This window comes from Sinohyriopsis cumingii, chromosome 16, assembly GCF_028554795.1.
Source record: "Sinohyriopsis cumingii isolate HCF-2022 chromosome 16, ASM2855479v2, whole genome shotgun sequence".
Lineage (NCBI taxonomy): Eukaryota > Metazoa > Mollusca > Bivalvia > Unionida > Unionidae > Sinohyriopsis > Sinohyriopsis cumingii.
The window spans coordinates 79,323,602-79,337,780 of record NC_142976.1 but is presented as its reverse complement, the minus strand read 5'-3'; the positions used below and the strand labels follow the sequence as shown (position 1 = coordinate 79,337,780).

Genomic DNA, 14,179 nt, shown 5'->3' with positions numbered 1-14,179 from the left:
GAATAGCAAAATCATCAGCAAATTGGATATGAGACAATCTTTTTAACGGTCCTGTTCGTCATAAAAATCATCCAGCGTCTTGATAATATTAGCCCATTTACCAGCTTTGATTAAAATTAGGTCAGAATGTGTCTTTAAAGTGGTAAGAGCTCGTTATATTTATGCATGAATCCTGTTACATGACCTTGATGATTTAAGCCTAGTTACTAAGTATGTTCAGAATAATAGATCAGATATAGTTTTCAGAGTATTAGCAAGCTCAGCTAATTACATGCACGACTGCCTCATTAATATGCATGGCTCCTATGCATTGCTGAACTCATGTGAGATCTTTGTCATATAAACCTATATTCATAGTTTGATCAGAATTAAATAAAATATGTGGCTAAAGTGTGGTAGCAAGTTCAGCCAATAAGTTGGAAGGTTACCTCATTAATATGCATTCCTCTTCCTCATTATTGAATCAGTCCAAGATTTTGATGATACAAGCCCATGTTTTAAGTCTTATGAAAATCATATTACAGATATGGCTTCCATAGAGGTAACAAGCTCAGCCATTGAGATGCAAGATCTCCTTATTAATAGGCATGCACCTCACTCATAATATAAGCAGTGGTGTAAATAAAGAAGTGAGGGAACACATGTTACTCAGATGCGGGGGGGGGGGGGGGATAATGACAAGTGCAAAAAATTAAGGGAACATGCAGTTTCCACATGTTCCTACAGCACTACAACCCCAAATATAAGCATTTATTCAAAGTTTTATCAAAATTAGATCTGAAGTATTGCCATAAGAGTGGTAACAAGCTGAGCCAATCAGTTGCAAGATTACCATACTTATATGCAGAGATCTTCCCCATTTCCTGACCCACCCAAAATCTTGATGACATGAGCCCATATTTCAAGTCTGATCAAATTCAGATAAAAATATGACTTCTAAAACAGAAACAAGCTTTGCAAATCAGATGTGAGATCAACTTATTATTAGTGCTTTATCAAACTTATCAAACTGCTGAATGATGTAAGCAATTATTCCAAGTTTGATCAAAGTCAGATCAGAAATACAGCCTCAGCAAGCTCAACCAATCGGAAGCAAGGTAAGCTAATTAATATGCATGGATCTCACTCATTATAAAATTCATCCAAGATCTTAATGATATAATAAATCAATATGATTTAGAGCCAAATAAATATTTTTTTAGGTTAGATAGCAGGAACATTTTACATAAGACATTGAAAGATGTTTTTTTTTATGTTGGCATGGTCATCAATTTAGGAAAAATAGCTTTTATAAGAGTTTTCAAACTTTTAGGAAGGTCTTACTGGCATTATTTTCATTTAGGACCAGCTAAACATAGTGATAAGTATTGCAGTGAAAATCCTATGATGGCCAAAATGATCACCATTTGTATTTAGGACCAACTAGATGTTAGGAGTCTTTCACTGGAAACCCCACTGTCTATACAAAACCATTTTCATTGTGTTCATATTTGGGACTGATTTGCACCATTTTCATTTAGGATCAACAAGATATCAAAAATAGTCTCTTAGTGAAAACTCCATATTGCTATAACTTTCAATTCTAAAGATTTTCAAGATTGCCACCACTGCCATGAAACAAGATCTAATGAGGGATTGTAGCCAGTTATCTTTCCAATAGGTGGAGACACAGATAAACCTGATTCTGATGTCCAGTTACCCTTGGAATTTATCGTTTGCTAGAACAATTTACTGTAGATCATAAAGTGATACACAACTGTCAAAACTTCAATAATACATGTATCATTGAAAACAAGTAGTCTTATTTCATTCTTCAGTGAATCAAAATTTATACAACATTAGCACTACAAGACACTAACATTGCCATTTGTTTTCTTTTTCAGGTTAAATAAAATTGTATAGCTTACTAATATTTTTTATTCCTTCTGTTCCAAACTTTAGTGCCAACCTGTTATATATCGAACTAATTAGTGTGACTTTTAGTGTGGCTTTATGAAAATCTCCTAAACAAAAGTTGCAAATCACATGCTGCATTTTTTCATTAAGTACATGAAAGAAAGATCTTGATTTGTGAAGCAGGAAGTAAATTGTAAATAATCTTGGACAGCCAGCTATCTATTTAAAGAGAAGATAACTGGCTACAATTAGGACCAACAAGATATTATAAGAAGTCTTGCTGGTTGTCTGTAGAGCAACATTTTTATTTAGGTCCAGCTAGAAATAAGAAGTCTTTTAGTGAAAACCTTGTGTCAATACCTTCATCCAATCAGAAAGAGTAGCAATGATAAGAATGAATGAATGAATAAAATAAAGTCGCTTGTGCAAACCAAGTGCTTTTGCAACTTGTTAATTCCTGATGGCCAGGATATTTAATTAATCGGGATTGTAGGAATAGAGCCACCACAAATCCCGCGTTTATGTGCAATGCTCGCACTATTTAATTAATGTCTGGAGTTGGCAAAGCAGGAAAGGTATCCAGGAAAAAGTGCACAAACCCAAACAATAATTTGTCTGCCAATTAATAAGAGCATTGTGTTTCAATTAGTTTTACCAAATTTATTACTGAGTGTAATACCAAGTTAGAAAACCAGCCAAATGACCCAACTACCAATCAGAATCAAATTTACATACCTGGTTCTCCCGCGTAAAGTGCGAGCCAAGGTTTACCAATTTTGAATCAGTTTAGTTTTCAGCAAGTTAAAAAATCAACTAGGGGTTCAACTGCCAATCAGATTCGGTTTTACAAACCAGGTTCTCCCATGTAAAGGTGCGAGTTGAGTTTTTCTATTTCAATCTGTTTTACCTAGTGAAGCTGCAAAATTTACCAAGGGAATGAAATGCAGGGGAGTCAACAGCCAATCAGATTTGAGTTATCAAAGGAATCAACGGTCTTAATTTGAGTCCAATTGTTGTACAGCCGAGCACAGCACTCTTGAAGCCCTTAAACGCCTTGTGTTTATTTCAAATTAAGTCCAGTTGTGCTAGTGGACAATAAATAAGTCCAATAATGTGTAAGGTGGCACTCTACAGTTTCGTATTTAGAATTTTAAAGGAAAAGAATTTCCCTGGCTTTCCTCACTGGTTATACTGGCTATTTAAAAAAGACCCTGTATATCTTAGGTATAATTCAAAGAACCTTTAATTCCCTTTATTTTGGTGTATGATCGATGGGTGTAATTTTAGGTTATAGAGTATACAGCTTGGCCTTACTCCTGATGTGCACCTTTCAAATAATGCTAGCTCCACTTGGTCATTTTCACTTCCTGAACTTCAGAAGTAAATTGTATAAAAAGAAGCCGATAACATTTTTTAATTTTATATATTTGGTAATTCATTCATTGCGCTTTCAGAAGTTGGTATTGTCTAGTCTGGCAAAATTCATTTTCCCTATTTTAATAGCTGCTATGGATAGTGTACTTTAGACTAATTCAGGCCGATTTTTTAGCACAAGGGAGCAGTCATTTTAGTTAGCAGTGTGTTTAGATCATGTACAATTTCCAAAAGTACAATATCCAAAAGAAATATCATCCACATTACATGAATGTAGCACAGAGGTATACCAACATTCTCTCCATTGTGCATGTTTTAAATGCAAACAACTTCACCTTACATACATCACTCTCTCAAAAGTACATAATAATCGTAACTGAATCAATTTGTTCGAGTTTCAAAATTTTCCTACAGCTTAACTGTTCTAAAGAAATCTAGTACATGGTGTACATTGTAATTTCCTTAACTGTTATTTTACTAATTATTATGCCTTAGCGACTTAAGATTTTATATTGAACCTGTATCAGTAAATACCATCTGCTATTATCTAAAGACAGTCTTGTATACAATGTGCAAAACATAAAGAGTTTGTTATCCTACGTGTCAAATCTGATGACATTATTATCCATTGGCCAAGTCTGAGGATAGTCTGTTATCCCATTTGCTAAGCTTGATGAAACCAAAGTATCTAATATGACAATTCTAATGATGGTCTATCTAACCAAGTTGAATATGAACATTTCATTACAACCTTCCACTATGGATATGAGCATTTAGGGCAGGCAGCATATTAGCACAATATCTTGTTACTTCAAGATCTTGCTTATTCATCATATCAATCACTGATATAAATAAATATTTATGTGGAAAGTGGAGATTACTCATGTATCAAATTCAGTATTCGTTGTTTCTGGTACGTGCTGCATACAGTCATGCAATTTTTAAAAATACAAATTAGGCCAGGGCCTGCATGTCAGACCCACAATCAAAGCATTGCTGCACAAACTTTAACCCAAACCATAACATCTAAATAAATTGATGACACAGCCACCAATGTGAAAGTGACTGCTATGTCTCACTGCAAACTAATGTGTGCAGGTAACACTTACACCTCAACTTAAAATCCAATCGTTTTTAGAGACCAACTGCAAATTTTCAGATATAAATGGCATGGATATATTAATTTGATTTGTACTGAAAGATCATTTGTATTGAAAGACCATTCCTTGTTGGCAGAGGAAGCCATCTTCCAGGCTGAGCTGCCTTCAGTAATGATAGCCTTATGCACTGTTTGTTTTGATCTTCTCAAAGGAATTTTTCAATATGGTGGAAAAATACTAGTGTACATAGCGTTAAATGTGTCAAATTTGTAAACTTCTTTCTTCATAGATCAATAAAATCAACATTACTCAACTGTAGAGATATATATTTAGTCAATACTCTTAAATATGATTAAATCTGTTAAACAGAGTATGTTAACTGCCTATGTACAATCTAGATTCTCCTAGCCAACTTACAAGTTTCACTTGACATGCTTTTGTGTAAATTTTAAGTGAAAGTAAAATTTACAAGAACTGCATGAAGATAGCTATTCATGCTGACTGTTAGCTTTATTGCCTACTCTACTGAGTTGAACCATTAGTTTAGTGTTACCTCAACGTTGAGTTACTATGTACAGCCATTGTTTTACCATATTATTTTGACCTTATTATTTCCTTTTCACTGCCCTTCAGTCTATTGGGATATAAGTTGGTATGAGAGAGAGAGAGATGCACTGTGAAAAAAATGAGACAACAGATATAAAACTCAATTCTTTAATGAAAATACATGGCTTGAAAAAATTATTTACAACAATGTGAATACAATGCTGCATGAATAAGATTCAATTTTTTTCTTTTAAAAAAATCTATTTCAATAACAGTGAAAATAGAGCTATTTGCAATGGGTGCATCACAAAGGATTCCACGCACAATTCATTCTACAGTACCTTAAGAATGGAACTTGTATTTGGAAACCAAAGTTAGGAAATGAGCATTCAGGATCTATGACTGCTCTAAATGATGACATGGAATGCTTGAAATGTAACTTCTTTAAGGTTTCATAAATATATGCAACATCCATTGTAAAAATAGTCAGCTGACCATCAAGGGCTACAACACTGTCCCAATGTAGCAGACACAACCCATACAAGGCACATCCAAATCTAAGAAACTGTGTTCATACCAAACTGTGTTCATACCAAAAGGTTCTTGGCCTGTGTTCATTACAAGCAACAACATATGAAACCATCAAAGCTACAAGTTAATCATAAAGGGCCATAACTCTGTCCCAAAAAATGGAGTTGACCATTAAAAAAAACACAACCCATATGATGCATATCTAAAAGAAAATGTTGATACAAAAATACATCAGAATCTATAAAATGGTTTTTCAGCACTCTTTTTTGCAAGGAACATCACACTTCTATTGTCAAGGACCATAACTCAATCAAAACTGTTGTGGTTCTGACAATACAAATCCATTTAAGGTTAATCTAGGTCTATGAAACAATGTACACAAAAGATCTGGATGGTTCTGATTGGGAAATGGGCAAATACCACAGTAAAAAATTGGACCCCCAAAAAAACACATCTGTGTCATGGTTCCTCAAACAAAAATGACATTCATTTATGTGCAAGTGCTCTAGAGATTTGGTGATTACAAGAAGCATGAAAGAAGGATGGATGGAAAAGGTGATTACCATTGGTGCTCCCACATCTTGATAGTGTCCCTAAAGAGATTACTATGAATCAACTGTACCCTGTATGCTTACCCTGTGTTAACAGTAATGAATGATGGCACTGGTGTGGCATGCCTTAGTGGCTAAGATTAGTTTACATGTTTACTGTAAACCCTTTAAGCACAAAAGTATTTGCATCTCTTAAGCTTAAAAGCAAGCATGTTCTTTTAATCCACAATTAAACAATTAAAATGTTTGTAAGTTTTTACATGTGATACGATACTCACTTTGTGATAATTTTAATATACTGTGCAGACTCTAAAGTCAAAATGGTGGAATTTGCTACTCTTTTGTGTATGTCTTTGATTCTGACTGTACGTATCCCACATGAATATAGCGCACAAGGTGTTTTTGTCACTGACAACACTAGATTTCAAAGAGTGCTGTGAATGGCACATTATCTGCCCACCCCAAAGAGTGCTGTGAATGGCACATTATATGCCCACCCCAAAGAGTGATGATGCTCTTCTATGTAGGTACTAGTAGGACATGGTTGACTCTGAAAATATTGACCAATGAATCTCAATGACCTGAACTGTTGGTCATTGGTATGCCATCTTATGTTAGACCTATGGTGAAGAAATTCTTATTTTCTTATTAGACTTAATATTACATGATCCTTGAATTTTATACCCAGATTCTATAGATTTCTATATTTTCTTTCAATGCAAACCATCCATAGGCCAAAAAACTTACTCAAGAACAAATGTTATTCTCCAAAATCCATTTTACATTGAGCTAAAATAACCCTGACCTCTCTTCCATAACTGAAGTGCAAATTTTCCAAAAACTTTGGTCAAAGGTGTCATTAGCTGAACTGAAAAAAAAAATTCCTTCTTTCAGCCAGTGACTTTGAACCTTTGATGCCAAAGCCAATGGACTTGTTCCTTTCTTCAAAAGCAAGCAATCCACAAAGTTTCTCCAGGTCTAGCATGTAGAAGTAACGTTATTGTGCAGCAACCATTGTTCTTGTTTTCAGTCATAATGGCCTTGACCTCTGAACTCAAAATCTATTGGAATTATTCTTAATCCAGATACAAAAAGACCACAAAGTTGGTCCAGGTATATGACGAATAACTAATATTCTTCTGCAGAAAACAGTTATATTCTTTATGAGTGATCATGACCTTTGACCTTTTGATCATGAAACCTATAGAATTTGGATTTTTCCTTATCCAAAATGCAAGTCATTAACAAAGATTGGTAACTGTAGATGGTGTAGAACTAGAGTTATTGTGCATCAACAAAATTGGTTACATATGGACAAATAGCATGAAAACATACTGACAGGTGTATAACAATGGCTACTGTGACAACAACACATTTTGTAGATAAAATATATAAGTATGCTCCTGTCATTCTGCACATGTCATCTGCATTATATTGGATCCGGTGGGGAAAAACTATAGAAATGTCCTCAAAACTCACTGTTAAAACCAATCACATATTTGGCAATAAGTAAATTTCATGATAATGATAAGGAATGCTATTTCTGAAATTTTTACAGGTGAATCGTCTTTATTTGAAGTCAAACTGCACTTGCACAAGGTATTTCATCTTGACCTGGTCCGTATTGTACACAATGTACTCATTGTAGTTGAGAGAGTAGCCTTTGGGATTGCTTACACTTGTCTTAACTTCCTTTCCAAGTGGGACTACACATCCATCAGACCTGCAATCAGAAAACACTATTTATTAATTAAAATCTACAGGAATAAGTCAGAGTAAGAAAATTATGCTTAAGTTAAAGATTCATACTTTAAAACTTTTCAGCTGGTTGTACATTTAACTAATTCCCAAAATATCATGACAGAAGTTTAGTGTCGAAAAGAGTTGTGTATCATTACTACTATCACAATATCATATTAAACATGTTAAGAAGGTGCCATATAAATTTGTAACAAGAGCCATTTATCATAATATGATTCATATCAAAATACATAGATGGTATCAATTTTCACTTGTAAAATTTATAATCAGCATAATTCTATTATTACAACATATCTAGTTTTGCAACTGCTTTCTCAACTACTGAAAAGATGATATACCATGTTGCATCGTGGGTATCTGATATTAGTAGTCAACACTATAATGTGCCTACTACTGAATAGATGACATTCATGTTGCATCATGGGTATTTGATATCAGTAGTCAATCACTATAAAGTGCCAACTACTGAATAGATGACATACCAAGTTGCATCATGGGTATTTGATATCAGTAGTCAATCACTATAAAGTTCCTATGGAGAGTGCAGTCTCTTATAACAATGGATTCCCTTTTTTAATTACTTTTTTAAAAAAACTACTTCTGTATCAGGTGACTAAACTTACAACAACGTTCTATTTTATGGCTCCCCTGAATAGCATTACAGAGACAGACAGGCAGACAAGTGTATTAGACTACATCACCATATAAAATACAATATAGAACAACAGATCTGGGTCTATGATGTTTTATATTAGTAATATCACAATATGAAACAGACATGATTTACAACAGCCAGATCTGGGTCTATGTGTTTGCATATAGGTAACATCACAATATGGAATAAATACAACATACAACAGCAGATGTAGTTCTGTCATTGGTGACAGCAAAATAAGTTGTTCACACTAGGGTTCATGTTATAACTGAGCAAATACAGTGCAACCACAACTGACTATCCTGATGTTGTTTTGGGTTTAACACTATTTCTCAGCACAAGAAATGCTATACATGGCAGCCAATGTAACTGGTGGAGAAATAAATGGGAAAAACCCCATTAAGAACCACCAACCCACAGAAAGCTAGCAGCAGCTTTCTCACGTACCCACATTGGCCGAGCCTGAGATTCAAACCCATGCAGACATATGTAAGATAGCAGCAATTAGTAAAGGTGAGTGCTTTAGACCACTGAATTCCAAGTATATATCTGAAACAGTATCAAAGGAGTCATGTGACAGTCCATATATGCACAATAAACAAGGCTTAAAAATGAACAGGCTGGTTCATGGCATGCACATTTTCTATTTAAAAAAAACACCTGGGACAAATTTTAATTTACAGGCCCTACTACAATGCTCAGCAAGCAGGGTCAGTTGGAAACTATAAATCTGGATGTAACACAAAAGTTTTCTTAAAGTTGCCATATATACTTGCTTATAAATCGAGTCAAACTGAAATTAACATGTACCATGATCTGCCATTGAATAATGCACCAGCAGATCAGGGTCTAAGTTGTTTGTTCTACTCATTACTCCTAACAATTTGCAAAGACCCAAATCTGCCTTCACATAATGCACTAGTAGATCTGGGTCTGTGCAGCAAGTAAATATGGTCAGAGTGGATGAGCAGTAAAACATTAACAGACAAAGGCATCAGTAACGATTTGTTTACTTATAATACATAGTGTTGTGTGTACCAACAAGAAAGTCTCACCACCTCAACAGGAATGAAGAGATGGGGGTATTCAACACAAGAAACCATATCTTTATGTCAATGCCTTGAAATTTGTAAAATTGTGTAAAATATGTTTCATAGCAGAAGAGCAGGTTTAAATCTAAAAATGGTAAGAATTTTCAAGAAAATGTTTGATGTACATAACAGAGACAGACATACTTTTAAGTGATTTCCGAGAAGTTTTATTTGAATCCTTTCAGACTGTGTACGGAATACCTATCATTCTCCTAAAGAGGTACAGGCAGATGATGGGAAGTCAGTCAGAGGTTAATTCTGACTGATAATTTATTACTGGATAATATGCACATAATTGGATAATTATGTACATACTGGTAAAGCGGCCCCGAGTGGCTGAGTGGTCTAAAGCTCTCACCATTCTGGATCATTGCCGTCTCATTTCTGTCTGCGTGGGTTCGAGTCTAAGGCTCGGCTAGCGTGGGTACATGGGAAACCCTGCTAGTAGCTTTTTGTGGGTCAGTGGTTCTTCCCTGGGTTTTCCAGGGTTCTTCCTCCACCAGTTATACTAGCCACCATGTATGGTCTATCTTGTGCTGAAAAATGGCATTAAACCCTAGAACAACAACAACAACATACTGGTAGCATTTATCCAACAGAATTCTTCAGTTATGATCCCTCCATGATTGTAATAACCTATCAGCTGTGTGTTCCTCTTTGCTTCTTTAACATCAGATTTTATGAGTCAACAACAAGTAAACTGAAGTTTCAGGACATGAAAAATCTATGGTTTCCAGAGGGTTTATTTGCATTGCAGCATTCAATAATGAAGGATTTCCAAGAAAAGTAAGCAAAATTGCTAGGAGTTTGCTTAAAAGTCAGTTTGCTAAGTGAAAACTGTTGTCTTGAAAGTTCATACCATTCTTTAAATAAATAGACTATCTTCCACCATGGTGCATACTTTATACAATTCAAGTCATAAAAACAAAGTAAAATGTTCCTTCTTGAGACAGATTGCTTGATTTGGGACCCTGATGTGTTTAATTCTACTCAGGTGGTGACAATAAAACCTAGTCAAATCTGTTCTTGGTAGGAGTTGCACATTTTGTCTTTATAAATACTCTATACATATAATAAATAATAAAAGCAGTGAAATTATAGGATTACGGTGATCACCACAGATCTTACTCCAAATCAAATTCATCCATTTTGACCTGATATATATAAACACCCACATTTGTCTTTCTATGTGTTATGGCTGCCAAACAAGAGGTCATGGGTTTAAAACGCACGGTGGCATCCCAATTTTTTAAAATACTTTTTTGTATTTTTATGTTCAATTTTTCTTTCTAACTCACTCATCCCATTTTTTTTAAATTTTAGTTTAACTTTTACTTGTTTTTATTTTTATCTTGAAATTTTTTTTGATCACTCCTGTCTTAGGATGAGCTATAGATAGTAATATGTCTATTTAACAAGACAGATCAAAATCTGATCAGAATATAGTTGCTAGATTGTTGACAAGCAACCAAGATGTTGATGACATAAGCCTATTTAACAAGTCTGATCATAATCCTATCTAAATTACAGTCTCAAAAGTGGAGAAAAAAATCTCTACCTCATATATAAGACCACGTCATAAATATATGCATCAGTCTCAGTCATAATAAAACATTCCAACATTCTGATGATATTAAGACTATTTACCAAGCATGATTCAACTGGGGTCATAAGTAACAATCTCTCAAGTGACAAGATGCTCAGTCAGACATATTGCAAAATCACCTCATTAATGTGCAGATCTTGATCATAAGAAAGTTTCATGATAAAATCTAAAACCTGGATCTGTTTCATGGCTTTCATAGTGGCATCAGACTCAAGCAAATGGATGTCGGATCATCTCATTAATAGGCATGGATCAAAGCTGTCCTGATCCTGATTATACCAGCACACATTCCAAGTTTGCTCAAAATTAGATTGCAAATATTGTTTACAGAGTGGTATCAAGCTCAGTCAATTAAATACAGGATTACCTCATTAACATGTATTAAAGCACATCACTCATTATTAAACCTATTTAAGATATCACAATTTTATCAAACTGGATGAGAAATATGGTATCCACGGTGGTAACAAGGTTAGCCAGTCAATACAAGATCTACTAATAAGTATGTATGGATTTGCTCAATAATGAACTCATGTAAGATTTTGAAGATATATATTCTGAGTATAGTAAAATTTGGATTACAAATGTGGCCTCCAGAGTGGTAACAAGGTTAATCAATCCAATGCAAGATCGCCTCATTAATGTGCATGCATTTTGCCCATTACTGAACTCATTGAAGATTTTTATGACATAAACACATCATTAGATTATATCAAATCATAAATATGGCCTCCTGAGTGGTAACAAACAATTGCTGATAAGGAGCCAACACATAACACATGAAAAACACAGAGCAGTACCAAAGCCCACTTGTCTTTCTTACAGCTAAATTTTTTTAAAAGGGAAACTATTACAAGCATAGTATGCTGCACTCCAAATAAGACACTTAGTTTTCCTGATGGGAGTGAATGGCAGGACATCTGGTAAAAATAAAAATGTTTATCCCTGTTTATAAATTTTAGGGTTGTGAAAGTTAAAAAAAAGTTGTGAATGGGAGCTGTGGAACTTATCTGTAGATGAGAAATATTACTGTATAAAATTGTCCCAAGTTTTTTAAAAAATAATATGAATCATGCTTGTTTGTCTGAGCCTCAAGTTACTGTGCTCGAACGGCCCTACAACTTGTCCTACACTGTTTTTGAGAGAGACTTCAAAATATAATCAGGTGTGGTTGAAGTTGTCTAGCTGCATCAATCCACCTTTGTTTTTATCCCTTTTCTCTCCCACCCAAGAAGGGATGGTTGTGATGGGCAAGGTACTTTACTCTCTGTACCGAATAACATACCCATATTGCTGTGCCATAAACACCAAACTAAACCAATTAAGAATCAAGAATGTAAGATGTTATACACATGTGAATATCACCACAAAATAATAGAAAAGTTTTCAAGTCCACGATACTGCAGGAGGAGCTGAATAACATTAAATGTTACAATTCATACAAACCCACACATGCAAATGAATAGACAGACAGGAAAATAGTCACCAATTTTCTTTGGCAAATTGAAGATCATTTTAATCTAGGTTTCTGCAAACTATCCCATCATGTATGTTTTATGGTTCTCTTGTGAAATTCTGGTGTATTTAACTTTCCTAGCAAAGCAAGATCTCTTGTGAAATGTAGGTGTCTTTAACTTTTCTTAGCATCAAGTCCAAGCAAAGCAAAAATCACTTAATAATGCTTAGGCTGGTGAGCTCTTTCTCATACTACTTTAAGTCAAATATATGCCTCAACTAAAAAGTATTTAGTATCGAATAGAAAAGTATGCAATAATTACCCTGTCACTAATTGTCCATTGAATAATTGCTGAATAAGTATTTAATAATTCATCAAATTTGTACATGTTGAAGAGCAAAGACTTCTCTTATCCAATACATAAAAAGGGGTATGTGGGTGGATGATTTTTTCTCTCTCAGAACAACACAATTAATGAGATCCCTAAAGATTTCATAGGTCTTCTGTGCTTTTCAGTGACTTTATTTTCATTCACTTGACTGATACAATGATTATAGAAATTGTATAAAATATTTGCCATTATTTGGTAACTCAAAAAAGTTACAACCATGTCATGTCCAATCTCACCCACAGTTCACAGGAAGCCATGATAGCTCAGTTGGTTGATTGTTGGACTTGTAATCCTAGGGTTGCTGGGTTTGATACCTGCCCAACCTGCCTTTACTGACTGCCTTGGTGTGTCACTGAGGAAGGCATTTCCATTTCCTTATCATAATACAGTAAATAATAAGTGCCATTAAAATCTAAAACAGCCAAATCAGAGTTCACTGCAAGATAATATGCCTCAGTAAAAAGTGATGTCACATCAATGGAATGATCACATCATTTTGAGCTGTTCTGTAAACATTACTGTACAACAGCAGACAACTTTAACACAAAACTAAAGTTCCAAATTTTTTATCCATAAAGACAGTGATATCTGTATCTGTCTGTCTGTCTGCTAATTCAATGTTGACAAAAGTTATTATATGTGTCCTTAGTATATATAGGTTCTATACTCACATTTTGTGTGCAGATGCTGGATTAGGAATATTGGATCCCAGTCCCTTCACACTGTGTTTCCCAGCTGGCAGCTTGTGAGCACTGTAGTCAGCACTCAGCAACTCATTACAGTTGCCAAGGGCAACCTGAAATATACAAGCAAAGTAAATGAATGTCCTATGATAATACTAATGCTCAACTGGTCCATTAAAATGTCAGACTTAGCTATGAAATTCAATTAGTTTCTTTTCTTAAGAACAATCCTAACATAACTCGGCTCATTTTTAAAATATTTTTTAAATATTACTTTAAATAACACAAAATTCATAGGTTCAGTATAAACTTTACTGTAAATATAAATAATCTTTGGCATAATGGGGACAAATCCTGTTACAGCACACTGTACCAGCCGAGCTCTGAATTTGTTCTATACGAATACCTCAGGAAGAGAGACTTGGGGGAGTATGTAGGGTTGTGAAGAGTGACACCTGTATCAGCTGCATGAGGCTGATACAAGGTAGACTTGGGGGAGTATGTAGGGTTGTGAAGAGTGACACCTGTATCAGCTGCA

At 34.7% G+C, this 14,179-nt stretch overlaps 1 protein-coding gene across 1 annotated transcript in view; it reads right to left on the bottom strand.

Annotated features, from left to right (window-relative positions):
• Nucleotides 1-5,070: 5,070 nt before the first annotated feature.
• LOC149780864 (poly [ADP-ribose] polymerase 2-like) overlaps nucleotides 5,071-14,179 on the bottom strand; it is a 67,505-nt gene continuing 58,396 nt past the window's right edge. Inside the window, exons 17-18 of the mRNA XM_089937963.1 lie at nucleotides 13,630-13,754; nucleotides 5,071-7,721 (exon numbers count right to left, since the gene is read on the bottom strand). Coding sequence (XP_089794089.1) covers nucleotides 7,568-7,721; nucleotides 13,630-13,754 — 279 coding nt within the window. The 3' untranslated portion in view covers nucleotides 5,071-7,567. The remainder of the gene's footprint in view (nucleotides 7,722-13,629; nucleotides 13,755-14,179) is intronic.